Raw genomic sequence first — 24,129 nt, 5'->3', positions numbered from 1 at the left:
AAGCAGAGGGCAGTGAGATCTCGTCCATTGCCTGGCCCGAGCCAGCGCAGGATTTGGGTAGAGGAGCGCAGGGGAGGGAGATGGCCTGGGAGGACATCGGGATGGAGCGGACATGGCATCTCACTCCGGCAGCCAGCGAAAGCTCCCCCCACCGTGGCTCTGACCTCCTGGAGGGGTGAGTGCTGATGCTCCCCCTGACATGGCACAGAACTCTAGACCAACCACCACATGCAAAAAAAAAAACAAAACCCAAACCAACCCCAGAATTGTAATTCATGGCATCAAGATCCAAAGGGGGGAATAAAAAGACTGGCCTGATGCAGGGAGGGGGGTGCTTTGGCTCCCAGCCCTGTCTCCAGGCTGGCTCGTGCTCTGAGGAACCAGCAGCCACCAGAAAGAGCCCTGCTGCACCTCTGCCCACCCCGCTGCCCATGCTGGAGCAAGACCCCTCTCAGGGTGGAGGGGAACGGGCCCTTTGGGAGCAGCGTGTAACTGCCTGTGCCTAAAGGTCTGGGGCATCCAGGCACGTGGAGCTGAGCAGCAGGTTAGAGCAAAGGCTGAAAGCCACGAATCCATCTCTTCCCTGTCCCCCCGACCGTTCCCCACCCTCCCCACTTTTTTTTTTTAGACCATGCTCCGACTGTTACTCTGTTCTCACTGCTGGGAATGGCACCGCCTCCAGAGGATCCCAGGCTCGGCTCCTTAGGAAGCTTCAGCACGCCAGCTCTGAGAGTCAGCATCCCCTAGGTAAAGGGCTTTCTGTTTGGGATTACAGCAGGCAGGCAGCACCGGGGAAGGGATGAATGTGCAGACCCAGATGGAGCAGAGATCTGCGGCACTACTGATCCACTTGCTGGAGGAGGGCTCAGCTGGAAAGAGAAAACGGGAGGTCCCTGGTGAGCTGGGGAAGGGGGATAGGATGGCACTGGGACAGGCATCGTGGTAATAGGCAGTGCGGCAAGCGGCTGGGGTCCCTTCCTGGCTTTGAAGTATGTCCTAATTGGTTCAGACAAGCATCAAGGAAGGCTCTGGTAGGTTCAGCTGCAGTTCACCTATTGATAATAGAGCAGCAGGCTGGTGCATGTCTGCAAGAGTGAATTTTGCATGAGATCAGGGTGGGCTCTGGCTGCAGACTCTGAGGTGTGGGCTCCTGGCAGCCTGGTTTTGGCAGAGAGCTCTGAGGGGCTGGGGGGGAGAAATGCAAAAGCACGCTGGAGCGTCAGGAACCCGGGCTGGGGAAATGAGGAACAAAGGGATTCCCTTTCTGTGGGACTCCAACCCAGGTGCAGGACCCACAGCTGGGAGACAGGGAGGCGTCTGCCATGAGGGATGCTCTGCAGAACAGAGGCTGGCAATATGTTGGAGGGGAAACTGCTTAAAATGGCGCAGTTTGCACTGCAGAGGTATTTGCAGACAGGTGTCAGGCTGTGAGAAGTGAGATGGCTTCTGTGCAGCCCATTAGCCCCTTCCTCTGCCTTGCTCTTGTCAGGGCAGGTTGGCCAGCTCTGAGCTCTGTGCTGCCCCTTCTGTCCTGCTGGAAAGGATCTTGGTGACATTGCGTAAGGAGCCTTCAAGTCACTAAAGCTGCATCAGTGGCTGCAGCATGCAGGCACCCAGCTTTTCCTTCTCTGTCAACACATCCCCAGATCTCTTGTGACCCTGTTCTCAGAAAAGCTGTCTCCTCTTCAGGGGAGTACATGCCAAATCCGATTTCTCCATACTGCACTGCTCCTCAGCCTCATCGCACTTTCCTCATCTGCTGGGGCAAGCAACAGCTGAGAGGAGCAGGTCTTGGGTGACAAGAGCAAGTCCATTAGCTCCTGGGCACTGGAGCTTGGTGTCTGCCTCTGCATCCATCTCAGAAGGGCAAGATGTAACAGCAAACAGTAAGGCATTGTATTTAGTCCAGCTGGTCTTCCTCCTGCCAAGTTATTAATGAAGACTGTTTCTCTAGTCATGCTGCTGTACTGCTTCACCTCCCAGGTCTTGGGGAGGCTGCAAATGCACCCTTCCACCACATCAGTCCTCTTTTGAAAATCATCTCTTACTGGCAAGCCTGGATCGGTCAGCGCCTGCAGGCATTATAAGGCTCCACTTGGCTTTGCCCCCAGAGCGGTCTGTTCTTCTGCTCTTTGTGGCTTGTGTGTCCTGGTCAGTGTCTCTTGCCCTTCAAGTCGGCTTGTTCTCCTGGATCTCAAGTGCTAGACTCCAAATGGCGGTTTGAACAGAAAGTCCCTTAAAATCTCACTCCGTTATGATTCTGTCTTGTCATCTGCCCTTACTCTTGCTACCAGACCTAGATGTTGGCTTAAATAAGAGGGTCCTTTTGAGAACAGAGAAGCATAAGGTCTCTGGTGTGGGCACATCCCTCTCTGCATTTTGTTCTCGTTATTATTGGCACAGATTCAGACTGGGTGAAAGTGGCTACAGCCCCCTTGGCTGCCCTGGGATTCCCTTGCTTAGTGATGACATTTGGCTTGCTGTGTGCTTGTGCTTCTCTCTCCAAGGGCCTAATGTAAGCTAAGGCCAATGCTGAGGGTCCTCATGACTCTGGGGAGATAATGGTGTGTGCTTGTATGTCCTGGTGAATCAGGAGACCTTCAGTCAGCAGAGCTACAATGGGTCATTAGTGAGGAATGTGGTCTGCTTGTCCTTCCCAACAAATTATCTTTGAAATCTCCTACACATTGCTTAAATTAGGCTGTGAATGGCTCGCCTTTCTCTCTCCAGCCTCCAAGGTGCCTTGGACAGATGGATTATCTAAGATTTGGCAGGCCTTTTAGCTCCCTGGGGCAAAGACAGTCCTCAGAATAGGGACAGATTAGTAGGGTCTCTGTGCCCCCGTCCTTTAGCACCTGCAGCAGAGTTCTGCTTTCAGGCACCTTGTCCTTGACTCTTTCTGGGCCTTTTCTTATCTTATATTGCCTCAACTCGTTCCTCTGGCCCCATTTTCTCCCATGAGATTTTATTCTGGAGGTGGTCTATCCAGGTGGACACATGTATCTTTGAGGCACGGCTGCTGCTCTGGCCTGCAGGATCCACACAGAGTCTTTCTGCTGCTGAACACCTTCCCCATGCACATAGTGCCAGCTGCAGCCAGGTCCCAGATGAAGTCCCAGTGCCACAGTCTGTGGCTATGCCAGACCCACAGCACCCTGAGGAGAAGTGGGACCTCACTAGTCAGTGCTCCCCACTGCATGCCAGGACTTCTTGGAGATCCCTTCCTCATATTCTTGGCGCTGCTACCCCACTGCACCTGGTGGAGCTGCCCCCCTGGTCCAGCCTACTCCATTTTCGCCAGGCTGGAGATCTTCCTGCTCTGTCTTAGGCTCAAGAAGGGGGATGGCATGCTTGGGCATGGGAGGGGAGCAGGACTGGGCAGGAGTGAGAGGAGCTGCCTGGTGGCTTGGTGGAGCTGAAGAGGACAGACTGAAGCTGGGGTTGTGCTCCCTCTCCTTCTCCTTGCCTGCAATGGCAGGGCAGCATGTCTAGCCAGGCAGGGAAGTTCATGGCAGACAACTGGGCTCTCCCTTCCCACCTCCAGCATGGGACGCAGCCAGCAGAAAGGGAGTGTGTGTATAGGTTTCCTCCCAAGTGTTGGCGAGGGACCCCAGCACGCTCGACTAAAGGGCAGCTGATTTAATTCTCCTTGCGGCTCAGGTTATCAGCACAGATATCCAGAGACGGTCTGTCCCTGTTCTGGCACACAGTGTCTCCATGGTGGAGCGGTCCCATCTCCCCCAGCACACAGACACCCACCTGCCACCGCTCCAGGCTGAGCAGCAGTCAGGCGCCTGCTCTTCTTGCAGACTTGTATCTGCTCTCTGCCGTGTCTGTGTCGGTGACGACGATTCCTTTGGCAGCTCATTCGATGGCCCAGTCTGCTCCTCTCATGATAGCCTGCTCCCTTATATCTAATCTGAATTCTCCCTGCTGTATCTTAATCCCATTACTTCTCCTCCATTGACTGGCGAGTCTAATTGGCTCTGCTCCTTTCCCCTGTGGCCTTCCCAACTCGAGCAGGTGTTATCCGGCCTCTGCAGCCTTCCCTTCACCAATGCCAGAGTCTTCTCTCCCCCAGGATCTCACTGGGCAAACCCTGGCTTGCGTGATGGTGCGGTTTTCCCTGTGTAGTGAGTATATCCTTCCTGCTCTGAGCCTGGCCTGGGCAAGAGGAGAGGGCCAAAAGTGCAAGCAATGCCTTGGTCTGTCAGGATGGCTGTGTCCTCGTTTCTGGTGCAGAAGATCTCTTCAAAGTGAGCAAAGTTGCCCAGAGAGGTGGTAGATGCCCCATCCCTGGAAACATTCAAGGTCAGTTTGAACGGGGCTCTGAGCAACCTGATCTAGTTGAAGATGTCCCTGCTCATTGCAGGGGGATTGGACTAGATGACCTTTAAAGGTCCCTTCCAACCCAAACTATTCTATGATTCTATGAAAGTACACAGCTGCTGGCCCCTTACAAAAGGGAAGCAGGACAGCCAGCATCACCCTCTGGGAAGGTGAAAGGCGGGTGCTTGTCAGTATGAGGGGGCAATAACTAGAGGATCTCCACAGTCAGACAGCTTTGCTTTTTTCCATACGTCATTCACCCATTGCAGCTTTCCATGGGCCGACAGTCAGGCTCAGCACTTCACTTGTCAGCAGGCTTTCCTCGCATACTCTAGGACAAGTGAAGCGGGAACTCTGCCAGCTCCTCTTCCTGGCCCTTCATGGCGCTAATACGTCCCTAGAAGAGAGCTAGTCCTCACTGCTGCAAGGCTGGACAATGAGTTTGGGCTATTTGGTGTTTCTCGTGGCTGCCAGTATACTTGCTAGGTACTTAAAAGCTCTCCAGCTTTCCTGAACTAGAAAAAGAGACAGAATGAGTGTGTGAGAAGCTCTGGATTAGCTGATCTTCAAGACACATGACCACCCATTTATCCATCTTTCAGCACACGCTGGAAGCTTCCCAGATAGTGCCTAGCACTTTACTCATGCAGAACCAGGCGGTGACACCAACCAGCCTGGTGGTGCTTCTTGAGCCCACTGTGTGTCATGCAGACCACACCAAGGAGGGAGACTTCAGAGAGGCCTTTTGGGTTGAGCAACTGTAGCGGCATTTGTTAGAACAGGGAGAGGGAATCTCAGCTTATGGCTCACGCCAAGCCTTCCAGAGTCACACACCAGGCAAATACTCAAGATTGGTGCTGGGGAAGCTGCTGTTTTTCTGATTTCAAACAAGCAGCCCCCCCTCCCTTTCCACTCGCCGTAAAATGCATGTCAGAGACCCAGCCCCAACCCTGCTCACTCTCTTGTCTCTCCACTCGTGCTCAAGAGGCTGCAGAGCTATTTAGTAACTCTGATGCATGCCCATGGGGAGGGGACTGCAGGAAGAGGTTTATTAAGTGGAAGTTTAAGAAAGTTAGGTAGCATCTGATGTCAGTAAAATAGTGCCTCCTGATTAGCCTGTGGGAAGAATAATACCATTTAAGCTCTCCTTCCAGCCTTTCCAACCATGGCTTCAGTACTGCTGCCAAATACCACCAGGAAGCTGCCTTACTTCTAGCAGGGTACAACCTTGCTGCAATGTGCTCCTACTCTGCTGCAGTAGCTGTAGGGCATGGGTCTGAACTACTACACTACTACCAAGAAGCTGTGTTACCAAAGAGCTCTAAGTCTCAATTTGTGATATGTGCTTCTAATCATGTTTCATTCATATTCAGTGGTTAGAATAAGGTCTGTATGAATATGATCTGGATCCAGATCATCTCAGAAATGGGACATGGTTTGTGTTAGCTCTGTTTGGTAATACTGCCTCCTGCAATGCATGTGGGCCTAGAGTCTCCACTGAGCCAGGTATGCGTGGGCACCAAAGGCTGGTTCATAGGACCTGGGAGCCCAGTGGGGACTTGGGGCTGAGCCTGCCTAAGGCTCTTTTCCCAGTGAGCATTCTGGAAAAAGGGAAAAGGGGCTTAGCGACATTTCAGGTAGAAATTAATGTGCTGTGTTCATTCCTAGTGTAATTTTATCGAAGCCAGTGGTACTAAACCAATGTGAGCTTGGCTTAGCGCTCCTCAGAGTGGTCTGTCCTTGAATCCAGACAAATTGATCTGTCACAGTGTTGCTTTGATGCATAGAGTTCATGTTGGGACTTGGCCAACGTGAATGAATGTTGAGTATCTACTGTCTCTGCAAGCAGTGGGTTGAATTGTTCTGCTCTACTGCCTCCATCACAGCTGCTCCGCCAAGGGAAATGTTATGCCCATGGATGCAATCTCGTCAGCTCCCTCAAAAGCAAGCTAACAAGCAAATTGACCTCCACGGCACTGGGAGAGGAGCCTTCTCCCACAGGACTGTAGCCTTTCCGCACACGAGGTAAAAGAGGTCCCAAGGACAGAACTGAACCTGCAAGACCCATGGCCTCATGGCCTCCCCTTCCTCCTTCCCTCCTCACCTTGTCTGTCTGTCTTGGGGGAGGGACAATTTCTTTGTGGAGTTCAGCAAGCTCCTCTTCCTGCAGCTCATAACCAGGCTCTACTAACAGGTACATCATCCACCTATGCAACACTTCCAGAAGCTGCCGAATTTTCAGGAGCCCATTACAATGTGCGGTGTGGCCGTCCAGCACTGAGAATAAGCACAGTGGCTGCTGGAAAGCTAAGTAGGTTTCATTCCTCCCCTCCTCCCGAGGAAGACTGTTTTTGTTGGGCTTTTAGGTCGTTTGTTTGGTTTTTGTAAAATTCATTTGGGGAAATGAAGCTTGTGAGAAATTGGTGCCCATCCTGAACCCTCCTCAGTCCTTCGAACTTCGGGAACGGATGGATCACCTACTGTGATTATAATTTAGCAGACTTTGTAGAGCAAAGTAACTTCACACACAGACACACGAGGTTCACTCTCCATCAGCACAAGCTGCTTCTGCAATCTTAGCTACTCACATTAGTGAAAGAAAAAGCCTAGCTAGAATGTGGTGAGATGACTTAGTATTTTGTATTAGTCCCATGGTCCCAACATCCATTAGCAGCGCCATCAGCTGCCGTGCTGTGAATTCGGACTTTGGATGGCAGCCCACGAACCAGTCAGGGTGAAAAGGTTTGGAAAAACCCAAGTCCCAGTCTATACACATCTCCAGAAGCAGATGCAGAGAGAGGATCAGCTGAAAGCAGACATCGCTTTCTGCTCAGCCCAGCCAGAAGCTGGTGGGCTCTGTTTGTGCTGCACCTGCCCTCCCAGGGAGAGCCTGTCCCCAGGGGCTGAGCAGAGGGGAATGAAAGTAATGGAGCATCTGAAGAAGCAGCATGCACAGCACCATTCAGCCAGTTGGGAATAAAGCGGTGCCAACTAGACCTCAAAATAACAGGATTTCACTGCTGGCTTTTTCAAACTGAAGTGAGACTAAAAGCCCTTAACAGTTGTGAGGAGTGTTTCAGGTTGCTGTTCCTTGCTTAAAAAATTTAATTTTTGATGATGAAGTGGGTTTAAACACTCCACTTCAGCCAGCTCTGTTAGGAATGCAGAGCACTGGTGGAAAAAAGATGCTCAAGGAAGATTGGGATGGTGGCCATTTGGCTTTGCAGTGGGGTAGGCTGATCAGGAACAGAGGCTGGAGTTTAAGTCTTCCTCCACTTCTGGACATGCGACCTGGCCATCCACCCAAGACTGTGTGTGTGGCAGGGCGTGCTTCTGCGTGCTTGTGTACATGGCTGGGACCCGCGGCCCTGCAGAGGGTTGGTGTGTTTGTGGCGTTGGTCTGGTGTCACCCATCTGTCCTCACGGTGAGGGCTTTGCAAGGTGACAGAGCATTGCTTGTTCCTTGTGAGAGGAAACTCCTGACGTGTTTTTTGTGAGGAGATGGCGTGAAGTGTCACATTTGCTGTAGCGAGTGACAGGGAGCAGGGATAAAAGCATGGAGCAAGCTGCGTTTGAGAACAAGCTAATCCCTTGCTGGCTGCCTGAAACAGGAGAGCTGCTGGATCTGCTCCCTGGCCAACACTCTCCAGCTCTTCTCACCTTCCCCAAATGCGATTTGCAAACTGTCATTCCTCTGAGCTAGCCAAAGCATTCCCCTCCCCGAACTCCTCCGAGGCCATGCATTTGGATCATTTTGGTCCTCTCCCTGCTAGGTGCCGTGGGCCGGCTGCGAAACGCCAGTGGACGCGTGATGACCTCAGGCGTGCCGGTGGCCAGACCTCACCATAACCTGCTGGTTTGCCTGTGCGTGGCCTTCCGACAATGCTCCCTGCCCTGGCGTGCCTCGTGCTTGCTTGGTGGAGAGACAGCACAGCCTGCAGAGCATTGTAGCACATCCTGCCCTCACCTTTGCATCACTTTATGCTTTCCCAGAGAATTTCACAGCACTTCTCTGAGCCTTTGTAGACAGGGTAAGTTCAACAGACCAAAGTTAGAAAACAGAAACCCTTCATGTTTTGGTGTTCTTGATCTCCAGTACCCCAGTGCTGTCCCTGGGGAGGAGAGGCAGGTTGGCTCTTGTGGTGGTCAGCATCGTGGTGAAAGCAGCATGTCTGCTGGGGGAGCCTCCGAACGTGGACTCTGTGCTTCTTCACTGGGATTGAGGGCAGCTTGGCTGTGGGCTGAACAAGGTGCAGCTGATGGAGGACCTAGCTGAGGAGGACAGAATAGCATGTAAATGCTCAGCAAGACATGTGGAGAGGAGGGGCTGTATGAGAACAGCTGTAAAAGGCTTTGCAGATGTGGTAGTTTTCATGGGAGACACGAGGCAAGACCGGGGCAGGAGGCTGCTGTGGTGGAGCAGTGGTGCTGCAAGGCCGGGAGGGTCGGAGGGAAATGGAGGGAGCGGGACGTTTCATGGAGAAGTCTGGGAACAAAGCAGGCTTTCAAAGCAGGCTGTGCATGCTCTGGCCGAGGAGACAGGCAGGAGGTATTTCCAAGCTGAGGTGCCCAGGCCAAGCCTCGCTGAATTGTCAGAGCAGCCATGTTGTCTCCAAGCCCAGCACTGACAGCTGGAGCACGTGTCACCAAACCGCAATGGCTAATGCAGCCACAAGGTGTAAATGTCACTAATGAATAAATTGCCTTGTGCCTTGGAGGGGCTAATCCATCATGGCCGGGGACGGCGATCTGACAGGCTTGGCTATTTCAGGCATAGCCTGTAAGGAGGAACGCTTCATTTCTGAGCTGTCCCCTCCGCCTAGGGAAGCCAACGCACTGCTCCCCAGCTTCCCAGCTGCATGAGCTCGGGCTTCATCCCTCTTCACTGCGACCAAAGGAAGAAGCAGGAGAGGGTCTAGGTTAGCCAGAAGTGCCCTAGCAGCAGGGCGGTGTGTGGGCCTGGCCAGGGCTAGCTGCTGAGGGAGTTTGGAGGGAGGCTGCTGCACACAGGGCACAGGTGGTGTAGGTGCTGACGGGGTAAAGCGGTGGATCCCCAGCGATCAGGAGAGCTTGTGTCAGTTGTCTGGGGTGCAGGGCCGTGTGTGTTTCAGGCCAGTAGTGCTTGGCACTGCATTTTACAAACGTGCCATTTACTCCCCAATTCAGTTTCATAGTTTGCCCCTATAAGAGGTGACCTGGAAATGCTCTGAGCCTGCCCCAGCCCAAGCCCTCACGCAGTCCGGAGACAGCTCTACTATGCTGTCTCAGGGGCAGTGCACAGGCCCCCCCCCGTTTTCCCCTCTGCTGTTGAACACCAGCCACCAGCACCTCAGCTGGCTGTGCAGAGGGCCAGCAGGTACCCGGCAGGCAGGGACAGAAGCTCAGAGTGGACAAATCCAGCTCTGCAGGAGCAAAGGGAGGCTGAACGCAGGAACCATTTCCATGCACAGCCTCTGCCCATCCCTGCGGCAGCCGGCTCCTCCACCCCCAGTCGGTGCTCAAAATCAACCTGCCGTCCTGTTTATGACACATGCCAGCGTGACACCTTGCAAATCGATGCCTGGGTCGGTGTGAGCAGAAGCTGCCAGGCTTGGGAAGCTGGCCACCGGCTCCTGCCGCGGCATGCGCTGTGCTCAGAGCAGCGGAAGCAGGGCTCGCCATCTGCTGCGGGAGGGAGCCAGCCAGGTGCCCCTGCTCAGGCCCGATGGGGCACCCGCTGGCGTAGTCTAAGTGCAAGTCCTTGTGTCATTCCCCCTCCTTTACTTCCCGGCCACCCCCCGTCTCCCCCCATCTCTCTGGCACAGACCCACGGGTGGGGGGATGCTCCCAGCTTGGCTGGAGCCCCTCTGCTGCTGAGTGCCGCTCATGCTGTGTCAGTGGATGGCAGCAGGAGGGAAGAAGGGAAGACCAGCTCCCAGGCAAGGTGCTGGAGGATGTTCCCTTCTCCAGACAGAGGCCCACAGCTGACCCCCTTTCAAAGCCCTGCGGTACTCCTTGGGGATGGATCTCACCGGAGAGCTAAGGGGTCTGTACTGGCCCTGCACTTGCACATGCCCTTCCCAGCACAGAGTGATGTGCTAGTTACAGCTCTGCAAGGCAGTCCCACACCATGGTAACCGGACCTGAAGCTGACAAGTGACCCACCAACGACGGGAGTGTTCACACTCAGGCAATGTGCTGTTGCTGTCAGGGTTTTCATTTTTACCATTGTCTATGGTGGTTGAAATGGTTTCATCCCTTGCAAACTGGCAGATGGTGGACTGTTGGTCTTGGGTGTGGGTGAGTGGTGCAGGCTGCGTGGTTTGGGCTTTGCTCTTTGGCCAAGAGATTGATGGGAGGGAAGGCAAAGGGTTCTCCAGGCAGCAGCTACCTGTCCAGGCGCTCCTACATGTGGCAGCCCAGGAGTGGGTTTGGAGGGTGCTCAGGTGGTGTTAACAGTCTCGGCCATTTGCAAGAAGAAGAGCCGTGAATATCCTGGAAAGCAAGTCAACAGTTGTTCTGGTGATGTTACGTTTTCCCAAGCCCTTTTCTTTCCATCCCTGTTCCTCACTGGCTCTGGTGGCCAATTCCTCCTCATGTGTCTGCTAGCATGTCCAAGGGATCTCATCGCTGCCCTCCCAGCACGAGCTTTCATTGCACAACTGGCTGACCAGACGCAGCCCTGTACCTGGAGCTACAGGCAGGCTTGCCCAGGACCAGGCCACCCCCATTAAGCCCCCACCCCACCCTCGCTGCTGGAGCTGTTCCTTCATCAGCCTGATGCTGATCTGGGTCTTTTCTGCTGTTTCTGAACACAAGTTCTCATCTCATTCAGGTGTGTCATTCAGTGGAAATATTTTGTAAATGCAAATAAAAAGAAATAAATCTATTCAATACCTCGGTCTCGAGGATGGGAAACAAGTAGTGGGAGACGCCCAGGTGGGGAGGTTTCACAGCTGCTGCCGCTGGTTAAGTTTTCTTGTGGACATAGCCCCTGGAACATCCATAAATAGTTGGGAAGGGAGCTACACAACCTGCGAGGGCTTGGGGCTGAGCCCTGTTGGCGCCCCTCACGCAACCACCGCAGCCAGAGACAGCCTCGCACTCCATCCTTTCTGATCTATAAGGGCGTGACATGGCACAGGCAAAGGTCCTGTCGGCCGGGGGCCGGCGGCACTGCAGGTGTCTGTATCCATCAGACAGAGCAAGGCAGAAGCAGGTACATGGCAAACAAATTCTTTTGTGAACACTGGGAAACAGTTTTTACTTTTCAACTCCGTCAATATGATCTAGCTCTGTCTGTCTCTCTCTATATGTACAAACAGTATATCACAATGTTGCCTTTTTTGTTGGAAATATCAAAGTACAAAGATTGTAAACCAAATCGGTGTAATAAAAGTTTCAGATGATTCACTGAGGTGGCTGCCAACAGTGGGTCTGTGAGTGCTGGTGCTGGGCAGGGCTGGGAGACATGTGAAGCCCCTGTGTTGCTCAGAGGGCGGGAGGGGATGGAGGTCAGCCCGCTTGCTTAATTCACTGCTAACCTCTCTTGAGTGGGGCAGTCGAAGGACCGAGGCAATCAGGTACGCGCCCTGTCCTGTCCTCAGGTAGCCACAGCCTGTGGGGCAGAAGGAAGCTGCTTGATTCTCCTTGAAGTCCAAGGAGGCTGCTCCATTTTCAACCCTGTGTGCTGTGTGGGCCAGCAGTCTTGCAGGGATGCCTCTAGCTTGAAGTTATGCGAAACACAGATTTTTTTTAACAGGTTTGCACAGAAGAGCACTACTAGTTAAGGTAAGCATCTGGTTGTAAAGAATTCACCCATTTGCAAAGCAGGCTAGCACTGATCAAAGGCATAGCAACCCAAAGCAGGAAACCACAGTGGAGAGACCTATAATTTCTTGAATTTTTTTTTTTTTTTTTTACTTTTTACCACCCATATCTGAGACACCAGACAGATTTTGCTATAAAAACACATAAATCCTTGAGCAGAGCAATAGCCAGAAAAAGCTGACAAGGAACTAGAAACAACATTCCCTCTATCCCCTACGCATCTCACGTCCTCCACAGCAAAAAGCCCAAAAGAGCTGCCTGCCCTGGAAGTTAGATCTGGAGTAGACCATTTGGATGGTGGAGACTTCACCTTAGCTGCTTTACAGGTGAACAACATCCAACTGCCTGAACTAAGCTTGCTGCCGGAGCACGTAAGAAACACTACAGGAGGTGGGATTTAGTCTTGGGTGCAGTGCGAGAGAGGGCTCAAGAGGCAGATTGCTTCTGTGCTGCCACTACAATCCCATGAGGTCTAATGTCTGTCTCGTGCTAAGACACAGGTTGGATGATGGGGATCTGGGGAAGGCTGCGGTGGTGGCCACAAGTTGAGTGTTTCTCAGAAATATGAATAAAAACAAGCCTCTGAAGTAAAGTAATCTCCAACACTGCACCTGCAAAGCTCATTGCTCTGGAGCATTTTCTTCAGAGGGGTTTGGTGGGGGGGTGCTGCAGAGACCTCAACCTCACCGCTTCCCGGTTGGCCCACACAATTTGGTGAATGAGGTACTCAGTCTCCTGGCCCACTTCTGTCAGGCGGAGGTCGAACTCAGTCAAAGCCTTGTTATCCACCAGCCCGTCAAGCAGCTGCTTCCCACCATCCTGCAAATGGGTGAGAAGGAGGGGTTAAAGGAGGAAATCCAAAAGTGAAGTGTATTGCTCCCTTTCCCTCCTCCCCAGAGCAACTTCTGCTGCCAGTGATGGGGACCCCATAAGATCGTGCCAAAAAGGGATGAAGGCCTTCACCCAAGCCCGAAATGTTGCTCACAGGAGAAATACACAGGGAAGGAGTATAACCTTATGCAGCACTCAGTGATATGACACATGCTAATGACTCCCTCTGGGTACCGTGTCAGGAGTCCTTAAGCTCAGGCTGGTTAATAGCATGGCTGGCGATGATAACCTGAGAGGAATCTCTGCTCTCCCCTGTCCCCTGGTCCCCAGCTCACTGCTGGCTGGGGACAAATGGCAGTGTGATTAGTGTGCTGCGCCTCGTCTTGGCGGTGGTGAGAGCCCCAGTGCTGGCAGTCTCCTGCCTGGATGCCATTTCCCAGGCTGGGTTGGCTTTCCTGGGGGGAACATCTCACATGACCGAAGTCCAGCCTGTATGGGACAGAAAATGCAATGTAGATAGCCTTAGGGAGGCAACTCACTTTGGGGCATCTCCCTCCCTTACTGAAGCACTGTCTTTAGGGATGTGACAATTTGACTTTTTTTCCCCTACAGCTATTCTCTTTCAGGTACCAAATATGCCTCCTGCCCCCACCTCCTCCAGCCAGGTGGTCCCCTCATCCCAGCACCCTGCCTCTTAGACTATTTGCCAAAAAGGACAGAGCAAAAATGATCGGGAAGGAGTCTCTTTTTTAATGGGGTACAGAGGGCAGAATTTGATGCACCTCTAGCAAAGACCCCCGTTTCCTCAAAGATAATACCACCAGCTGTGGTGGTGCTGCTGCTGAGCTTCACAAATGGGTAACAGGAGAGCTCATCAGAAGGAAGATGCTAAGTATAGACATTATTATTTACTAAACAAAAATCCTTCTATCCTTTTCAACCTTTGCCCCTTTGCATCATTAAACTCAAATGGTTTTTCTACGTCCAGGATCACAAAACTCAGAACTCACAGAAGGTTTTCTGCCATCAAATCCTTTTAAAACCGTTGTCAAACACATTGATGCCAATATTCCTGCCAGCAGGGACAGCTGGTCTTGCTGTCTCTTTATTGTGACAGTGGGAAAAATTGAGGCAGCACAGAAAGTTTAAAAGCCAGCATGATTGCATTTGGCTGTCTAGTTTCAGATTTCTAAAGCTCTTTTTAATCAGCAGAAGAGAAGAGTTCTGGTTTGTGGGAATGTTGCACACTGCAGCTCTTAGGGATGTATTAAGATCTGTGGATGCTCCTCTGTCTAGAAAATGTAAGCCTGTGGTTTAGGATCCACTTACAAGCACCCAGACGTGACACTTTTGACCTACTGCACTGCTCCAGGGCTGCAGGGTGAGTTAAAGGAGCTCAACAACCAAGCCAATTTTCTAGCAGTCTCCTCTGAGAGTGTGATGGACAGCAAGGATTCTGGGAAGGGTGACACTATCTGTGTGCTGCTGAGTGACAGATGGCACAGCAGATCCAAAGCACAGAGGATATGCATAAGGCCCTCGTCTCAGGCCACCTATCATTATTATCTACTCCCACGTGTGTGAAATGGCTGTGATTTTTCTCAGACATACTCCCTGGTTTTCAGTTTCCTGGGAGTAAAATTCCTCTCTGCCCAAAAGCCCAAAGCCTGGAAGCCAGATTCAGCCCTGTGAAGAGAGCTAGATGTAATGAGTGAGATAAATGTGTGTGTGTGCACAGAAGATGTCCTACTCCTTCCTGCTGTCTGCCTGAGTCTCTTCCCTGCTTGCAACTGATTGTTATCGCAGCAAGACTGGAAAGTGAGGGATGCATTTGCCTCTGCGGCTTCAAGGCAGGGCAGGTTCAGTATCTGCTCTGCAAGGCCGCCATGCAGGCTCACAAACTGCAGGGAGAAGGGGCTTCTCTTACCAGCCCCAGGCAGTTGCATGAGAAGTTGATACTCGTCAGGGTGGTGTTCTGAGCCAGGACCTGGGAGAAAAGTGTAGCAGTTGGCTCTGATAGGTCATTACTTCCAAGATGGATGGACTTCAGGGTGGTGTTGGTCAGCAGGGCACGGCCGATCGCCTCCCCGCCTTTGTCCTCCACACAGTTGAGGCGCAGATTCAGGGAGGTCAGAGTGGAGTTCTCAGCCAGGGCTTGAGCAAGAGCCTGAGCCCCCAGGTGACGGATCTGGTTGTTACACAGATTGAGGGTTTCTAACCTGCTGCGGTTGATCAACTTGCCAATAGCTTGTGCTCCCTTGTTCTTGATGAGATTGTGGGACAAGTTCAGCTCCACCAAGCAGGGGTGATCCAGCAATTTATGGACCAGCAGCCTGGTCTTGTCATCATCCACTTTGCTTCGCGTCAGCTTGAAAACCTGTGGGGATAAAGGACAGGGACACTAAAACAGCCAGCGCTTTGGATTGAGCTTTGTAGAAGACCTCAAGAGAGTTACGCCTATGGTCCACCAGACAGGATTCATCTCCCTTCACTTCAGACACCTTTAGCCAGTAGGCTTAAGTAGTTGCTTTTATAGTGGGTAGGTACTTCCACCAGGCAGGGCATGCCACTAATGTCCCATGCCTATTCTAGGGAGAAATGGTTCATCTCCTGGAAATGCCTGCTCCTCTCCTCTGACTCCATAGGAACTCTGACACAGGGGGCTAAATTAAAATGAGATAAAGCTGCCCAAACGTCAGCAGAGAGCAACAGGAGAACTCACCCCAGATCACAGTCGAACACTTGTCTGAACGAGCATGCGCACCAGTGGTAACCACAGTGCTCTCTGTGAAGGACAATGTCCTGCGTGGCCAGGGCACCTTAATAGAATCATAGAATCATAGAATCGTTTAGGTTGGAAAAGACATTTAATATCATCCAGTCCAACCATTAACCTACACTACCAAGTCCACACTAAACCAGTCAGGGGTAGACTAGACTAAACCATGTCCCAAAGTGCCACGTCTGCCCGTTTTTTGAACGCTTCCAGGGATGGTGACTCCACCACCTCTCTGGGCAGCCTGTTCCAATGCTTGACTACCCTTTCCGTGAAGAATTCTTCCTAATATCCAACCTAAACCTCCCCTGGCACAGCTTGAGCCCATTTCCTCTTGTCTTATCACTAACTACTTGGGAGAAGAGACTAACACCCGCCTCACTACAACCTCCTTTCAGGTAGCTGTAGAGAGTGCTAAGGTCTCCCCTCAGCCTCCTCTTCTCCAGGCTAAACAACCTCAGTTCCCTCAGCCGCTCCTCATAAGGCCTGTGCTCCAGACCCTTCACCAGCTTCCTTGCCCTTCTCTGGACATGCTCCAGCACCTCAATGTCTTTCTTGTATTGAGGGGCCCAAAACTGGACACAGTATTCCAGGTGCGGCCTCACCAGTGCCGAGTACAGGGGGACAATCACCTCCCTGCTCCTGCTGGCCACACTATTCCTGACACAAGCCAGGATGCTGTTGGCCTTCTTGGCCACCTGGGCACACTGCTGGCTCGTGTTCAGCTGGCTGTCAACCAGCACCCCCAGGTCCTTTTCTGTTGGGCAGCTTTCCAGCCACTCTTCCCCAAGCCTGTAGCGTTGAATGGGGTTGTTGTGACCCAAGTGCGGGATCCGGCACTTGGCCTTGTTAAACCTCATACAGCTGGCCTCGGTCCATCAGTCCAGCCTGTCCAGGTCCCCCTGCAGGGCCATCCTACCCTCGAGCAGATCGACACTCCCACCCAGCTTGGTGTCATCTGCAAACTTACTGAGGGTGCACTCAATCCCCACATACAGACCATTGATAAAGATATTAAAGAAGGCTGGCCTCGAAACAGAGCCCTGGGGAACACCGCTCGTGACTGGCCGCCAACTGGACTTAAGTCCATTCACCACTACTCTCTGGGCTTGGCCACCCAACCAGTTTTTTACCCAGCGAAGACTACGCCCGTCCAAGCCATGAGCTGCCAGCTTCCCAAGAAGAATGTTATGGGAGACTGTGTCAAAGGCTTTGCTAAAGTCCAGGTAAATGACGTGCACAGCCTTTCCTTCATCCACCAGGCGGGTCACCAGGTCATAGAAGGAGATCAGGTTGGTCAAGCAAGACCTGCCGTTCATGAACCCATGCTGGCTGGGCCTGATCCCCTGGTTGACCTGCACTTGCCTGTTGAGTTCACTCAAGATGAACCGCTCCATAATCTTTCCCGGCACCAAGGTCAGGCTGACAGGCCTGTAGTTTCCTGGGTCCTCCTTCCGGCCCTTCTTGTAGATGGGCGTCACATTGGCAAGCCTCCAGTCATCAGGGACCTCCCCTGTTAATCAGGACTGCTGATAGATCATCATCTTGTGATGAAAGTGGCTTGGAAAGCTCCTCTGCCAGGTCCCTCAGTACTCTCGGGTGGATCCCATCTGGACCCATAGACTTGTGAGCATCCAGGTGGCATAGCAGGTCGTTAACTGCTTCCTCCTGGACTATGAGGGCTCCATTCTGGTCCCCATCCCTGTCTTCCAGCTCAGGGGGCTGAGTACCCTGGGGATGACTGGTCTGGCTATTAAACACAGAGGCAAAGAAGGCGTTAAGTACCTCAGTCTTTTCCTTGTCCTCGGTGACAATGTTCCCCCCCACATCCAGCAAAGGATGGAGATCCTTCTTGGCTCTCCTTTTATTGTTGATGTACTTATAAAAACATTTTTTATTCTCTTTTACAACATTGGCCAGATTGAGTTCTAGCTGGGCTTTTGCTTTTCTAATTTCCTCCCTGCATGACCTAACAAGATCCCTGTACTCCTCCTGAGTTGCCCGCCCCTTCTTCCAAAGGCAGTAGACTCTCCTTTTTTCCCTGAGTTCCTGCAAAAGCTCCCTATTCAGCCAGGCCGGTCATCTTCCCCACCGGTTGGTCTTATGGCACATGGGGACAGCCTGCTCCTGCGCCCTTAAGACTTCCTTCTTGAAGAAGGCCCAGCCTTCCTGGACCCCTTTGCCTTTCAGGACTGCCTCCCAAGGGACTTTCCCAAACAGCGTCCTGAACAGGCCGAAGTCTGCCCTCCGGAAGTCCATGGTAACAGTTTTGCTGCCCCTCCTCTTTACATTGCCAAGAATCGAGAACTCTGTCATATCGTGGTTGCTAAGCCCAAGACGGCCTCCAACCATGACATCTCCCACAAGCCCTTCTCTGTTTGTAAACAGCAGGTCAAGCGAGGCACCTCCCCTGGTAGGCTCGCTTACGAGCTGCGTCAGAAAGTTATCCTCCACACACTCTAGGAACTTCCAAGACTGTTGCCTCTCTGCTGTATGGTATTTCCAGCAGATGTCCGGCAAGTTGAAGTCCCCCACAAGAACAAGGGCTGGCGATTGCGAGACTTCTGCCAGCTGCTTGTAGAATGCTTCATCTATCTCTACATCCTGGTTGGGTGGTCTACAGCAGACTCCCAACAGGACATCCACCTTGTTGGCCTTCCCCATCATCCTTACCCATAAGCACTCGACCTTATCGTCACCACTGTTGAGCTCTATACAGTCAAAACACTCCCTAACATACAGAGCCACCCCACCACCTCTCCTTCCCTGCCTATCCCTTCTGAAGAGCTTATAGCCATCCAGTGCAGCACTCCAGTCATGAGAGTCCCACCATGTTTCTGTGATGGCGACTATGTCATAGCTATCCTGCTGCACAAGGGCTTCCAGCTCCTCCTGTTTGTTGCCCATGCTACGTGCATTGGTGTACATGCACTTGAGATGGGCTATCGATTTCGCCCCCAATGTTGCCATGCCGCCCCTGGGCTCCTCACTAGCGGGCCCGTTTATATCCCCTTCCCCCTTCCAACCTAGTTTAAAGCCCTCTCAATGAGTCCCGCCAACTCATGGGCGAGAATCTTTTTCCCCTTTGGAGACAGCTGATCTCCATCAGCCACCAGCAGGCTGCTGGCCATGCCCTGTTTGCCCATCCTGTTCCCCGTGCTCCTGCTTGCTCGCGCTCCCTGGGGGCTGCTTTTATAGGTAGGGGGTTTGGCCACCATCACTCCTGGCCTTGCCCACGCTGCGTCAGAGCTGCCGCATGTCAGCAGCTCGCCCTTTCCTGCTCTTTCCCGCTCTAGGCCGGGGGCTGGGCTGTCCGCTCTCTCCCTGCGCTTTTTGCCGCCTTAGCAAGGGTGCCCCGGCATGAGCGTCCGCTCCGGAGCCCTTCGCCTCGGTGACTGATATAGCCACAGGAGAGGCAGTTTCTCTTGTGGAAGCCAAGCAGCCAAATATTTCCCAAACATGCCAATCTGTGGGGAGAGCATTCAGGCAGCTCAGTCTGGCTGCATGTGGGATAGCAACGCCCGCTGGTGTTTCGAGGGGCTGAGTATCTGCACTGCAGTTGCCACAGAACTGAAGATGGTGTTAGTGCCCAGAAGGAAAGCGCTTCATCACTGGAAGGCAAATGTGGGTATTTCCCTGTGCTCTTCTTGGGGGTCTCTGCTTCTCTGGGGCACATTGACACGTATTTACTGAGTGCAACTACCAAAAACTCCTTATGAAAAACTCTCTGGGCTTCTCCTCTCCTCCCTCCCAGAACTATTGAAGGAGTGTCCTGGTTTCAGCTGGGATAGAGTTAATTTTCTTCCTAGCAGCAGGCATAGTGCTGTGTTTTGGATTTAGTAGGAGAAGAATGTTGATGACACACTGGTGTTTTCAGTTCTTGCTAAGTACCGCTTATGCTAGTCAAGGACTTTTCAGCTTCCCATGCTCAGCCAGGTGCACAAGAAACTGGGGGGGGCACAGCCAGAATAGTTGATCCAAACTGACCAAAGGGCTATTCCATACCATATGACGTTATGCTCAGTATATAAACTGGGGGGGGGGGGTTGGCCGGGGAGCAGCGATTGCTGCTCGGGAACTGTCTGGGTATCGGTCGGCGGGTGGTGAGCAATTGCATTGTGCCTCACTTGCTTTGTATATTATTATTATTATTATTATCATTATTATATTGTTATTATTATCATTACTATTTTACTTTATTTCAATTATTAAACTGTTCTTATCTCAACCGAGGAGTGTTTCTCACTCTCACTCCTCCAATTCTCTCCCATCGGGGTAGGGGGAGTGAGCAAGCAGCTGCATGGTGCTTAGCTGCTGGCTGGGGCTAAACCACGACAAGGAGTTAAAACAGGAGTGTTGCTTTCTCTTGTGCTACAGGGAACATGTTTTGTGGGAGCAAGTATTTTTCTCACCGCCCCTCTGACAACCTGTTCTAACAAGGACATATGCAGAACAAGACACTCAGCACTAGGCCAGCAAGTTAACATCTCTGCACTCTGCCAGACTGCAACTTGCAAAAGGAAGGGTGCTGCCAGCAAGCAAAACCGGTCCCTGGGTTTCTATCCCCAGGCAATTTGAAGATCTAGCTGAGGAAGGAAGGTTCAGTTTGGGATACATTACTTTCAAGTTGTGGCACATCTTCAGGGCGACAGCCAGGTTGCAGCAGTCCTGGTGGGTGAAGTTAAAGAGATTCCACTCGAAGTTCATGCCGCAATCCTTCACGCCATAAGTGAGATGAAGCTCTTCAAGGTGAGGGAGAGCAGTAGTGAGGACTCCCAGGTCATAGTGATGCATGGAGACCTTGCCAAATCCAAAATCACTCCCTGTATCAGAGAGGTCATCCCTCTCCTCCTTTTGATCCACCTGCACTGGTGGCAGGAACTGATCAACCTCCAGTTTCCGCACATAGTCTTTGCAGAGCGGGATCAGGTCTAGGATCTGGTTGGGGTCTGTGGTGTTAGGGATGAAACATTTCAGGATGTTCTCCAGGTGACGTTCAAAGAACATCCGTTTCCAGCTGCCTCCATAGTTGGAGATGTCACACACTTGCCAGCGATCAGTGCAGCACCTCTTCCAGTAGTCCTCATCGCTTATTAGGTTGGCAGTCACAGCAAGCGGAAGGCCAGTGGAGAGCCTGTCCAGCACCTTCCTTTGGTGCTCAGGCAGAAGACGGTCCAAAATAGGGTTCTCTGGAGGGGATGAAGAGAAGAAGAGGTTGGTCTGGGCTGTAGGAACCATGGTTGGCCCTATGGTTCTGCCCAGGCCACCAGCTGTGTGCCCATGCCCTCCCCTCTGCTGATACTGGCTCTCTTCTCAGTTGCCAGCGGCTGGTGTAGGGAGCTAAGCAGGCAGAAAATGTGTAGGATTCATCTCCTACATTTCTGTGTAGGATTTCTAACTTCCACAATAAAACATCAGTGTAATTGGGTTTACTCCCATAGTATTTGGGAACTACATCAGAAACTTAGCTCCCAGTTTAAATTTCGTTTGAATGCAGTTTATATTCAGAGCAGGACTTCTGCTCCTAAGAGAGCTAATTCAGCCTTACAGCAATGGGAGAGCTTGGCTTGTCATTTGCTGAACTGTCTCCCTTTGGTTTCTAAGCATATTGAAGGACAGTATTTGACAACAACTGTCTGTGTGCTCTTCATGCAAGTCCTTGTGCCTTTTTATCTTAACTCAGGTGTCTGTCTTACCCCAAATTGATTCCTGTTTGTTTCCACTGAGACACACTCGTAGCCTTTAGGTCCACCTTGTTTAAATAACAGTTCTCTTTTCCGAGGAGCTTTCTCCCCGCAGTCTCTTTCCTCATACTTGCCCTAAGAACTCAGCTGGAAGTTCTTTGCGGTAAGAAATGCCAGAGAAAAGCCGTGCGTACTCACACCATGAATGCTTGGTGCCATGTACACAGTAGTGTTGAGTAACAGAAATCATCAGTGGAGAAGCCTATCTGCACATGGGAAATCAGATTTTGAGACACAAAGTGGGGTTAGCTTTATATTTCCTTTCTCTCTGTGGCATTTCATTCCTAAGGACACCCAGAGTTTTACCACAGCCTCTTCCTGGAGTCTGTTCTCCAGTGTCCTAGAGCTGGCACTGCAGTGACCTTCTCTGCAAAGTCCCATGACACAAGCAGAGGTGGGACACGTATGGGCAGAACTGGGCTAGCTTCACTTGGGCTCACTCAGGCCACAGCAGTGTGCAAGATGCAGCTGCACAGCTCAGGTAACGCCACGAAGGTCCCCAAGACACCGAGCACACTGCTTTCATGTGCACACAACACAGGCCCAATCCATTTGGCATCGGACTGACTGACCAGGCTGATAGGACTGCAAGAGTGTCCCAGCTCAGGCCCCCAAGTACCATCAGCTCCTGGCATCAGGCAGCACCAAGCTCCTCTGTACTGTCTTACAGTTCCAATGTGGACATAGCCTCAGACCTGTCTTTGGTCTTTGCTGCCACTTAGCACTGAGTCAGCCAAAAAGACAGATAGACCCTTCCTTTCCCCCTCCCAGTCAGTTCCCAGATAAGACATGCTTTTTCTGTTTTGCTGTGTTTCATCAGTTCACCTGCTTCAAAAGCACATTCCCTGCCTGAGGATATAAGTTGTCACGTCACCACCAAAAGCCGTGGAGAAGGCCTGAGACTGTGAGTACAATACGTATTCTGAGACGGTAGCTCCTCTGAGCAGGGAGCAATTCTCCATCTCTTTGTACAGCACTCAGCACAATGGGGTTCCATCCTTGAGTGCTATCATAACGCGTGCATGAATCAAGAGAAGGAAACAGCGACTCCACAGCCCTGGCCACGGTTGAGGTAAGTGAGTCCAGCAGAGCAGGGAAGGAAGAAGAAACGGTAGGGCAAGGTTAGGGCAGAATCACATCCTGGATAGCAGCCCAGAGGACTACAGCCATCCCTGGAGTGTACAAGTACATACTTAGCAACTAAACAGTTTGTTTAACTAGCTTCCTGAGGGGATATTTCTCCCTGTCTGTTCCTTTGGCAGGGCTGGGTACCACACTCTGCCTTTCAGATACATCTGCCTGCCTTGTTGACCCTCTGCTCTCCAGGACTGATGCTCTCTCTCCATGTGTCCCAGGGGAAATGTGGTCCCGCTTACTTTCAAAATTGTGAACAATGTGCTGGAGGCAGAGCTCAGTGAGGCTGGGGACGGTGGCGAGGGACCACTCGGGATCGCTAATGATGCGGTCAGCAGTGCAGCTGGCCTGGGATGGATACAGCAAGGGAATGGCTGTGCTCCTGTCACCATCCGCTGGCTGCTGCATCCTGCTCAGGACACACTTCTTCAGGAGAAGCAAGAGGAAAATTGCTTGAGCATCACCACCACATTTTCCAGCTGGGCTACCTGCAAAAGAAAAAGGCAGCTTTAGAAAGAGGGCAGCGATAAGAATGGTCTGCTCACACTGCTCTCCTGTAATGCACTTGGCCTCTGCCCTTTGCCTACCTCCTCTGCTTGGACTGGAAGCACTGCAGCAAAATGACTATTATTCAGCCTTATCTTTATCCACTGCCTTCTACAAAGACGTCTCTAGTTACCACATATAATAAGCAGATAATAAGATGGTGTTAATTCAGAGTGCTGTTGAAGAGGATGGACAGGAATTGATTGTTTACTGTCTTTTCCAATAAAAGAAACAGGTGAAGCTGGCAGGAGATGAGTTTAAAGAAAGGAAAACAATGGTTCTTCACATGGTCCACAGTTGAACTAGGGAATTCCTTGCTATGGGATGTTGTGGATGCTGAGAGTCTGTGCAGGTTCCAGGACAAGTCCATGGAAGAGAAACCCCTTGAGAATGATTCTGTGCACAGAAACCACATCTGGCTCACTGTGAGTTGAACACAGCTAGAGGCAGGGACAGTGCTGCAAGAAAGAAACACACATACCTGCATTGTTTTTCTACTCTTCTCCAAGCATCTGCTTCTGGCCACCATCAGAGATGGGATACTGGGCCAGACCATCCCCTGGTTTGATCCAGTATGCCTGTTCTTATGACTCTTTAAAGACAGATGCTTTACAGATGAACACACTGTAAGTCTATTTGGAGTTTTTTTCTGCTTTTCCCAATTACTCGCCAGCTGAACTCCTTCCAAACATCCATTAACTGATGAGATGGGTCAGACCTGTTCAGACCACACTGAGCCTAAGCAGATATGAGATAAAAGAACCAGCCTGGAGCAGAAGGCAGGATGTCCAGTCCTATTAGCTCTGCAGAGCTTTCCCAGACCAAAATTTCCCATTTGCTGTTTCCTACCCCAACCGCAGGACCAGCGCTCTCAGCCGACAGGATCCCACGTGTATGGTTATTGCCTGGAAGTCCTAACAGTTCCCTTTCCAGTCCCACCAGTCTGAAAGAGGCAGAGAA

At 51.8% G+C, this 24,129-nt stretch overlaps 1 protein-coding gene across 1 annotated transcript in view; it reads right to left on the bottom strand.

The window, feature by feature from the left end:
- Window positions 1–12,733: 12,733 nt before the first annotated feature.
- DRC5 (dynein regulatory complex subunit 5) overlaps window positions 12,734–24,129 on the bottom strand; it is a 33,375-nt gene continuing 21,979 nt past the window's right edge. Inside the window, exons 2-5 of the mRNA XM_075707854.1 lie at window positions 22,866–23,111; window positions 20,366–20,934; window positions 14,897–15,346; window positions 12,734–12,957 (exon numbers count right to left, since the gene is read on the bottom strand). Coding sequence (XP_075563969.1) covers window positions 12,781–12,957; window positions 14,897–15,346; window positions 20,366–20,934; window positions 22,866–23,031 — 1,362 coding nt within the window. The 5' untranslated portion in view covers window positions 23,032–23,111 and the 3' untranslated portion in view covers window positions 12,734–12,780. The remainder of the gene's footprint in view (window positions 12,958–14,896; window positions 15,347–20,365; window positions 20,935–22,865; window positions 23,112–24,129) is intronic.

This window comes from Pelecanus crispus, chromosome 3, assembly GCF_030463565.1.
Source record: "Pelecanus crispus isolate bPelCri1 chromosome 3, bPelCri1.pri, whole genome shotgun sequence".
In the NCBI taxonomy this organism is placed as follows: domain Eukaryota; kingdom Metazoa; phylum Chordata; class Aves; order Pelecaniformes; family Pelecanidae; genus Pelecanus; species Pelecanus crispus.
The sequence above is the reverse complement of the archived record's forward strand: the minus strand, read 5'-3'. Positions and strand labels throughout refer to the sequence as shown.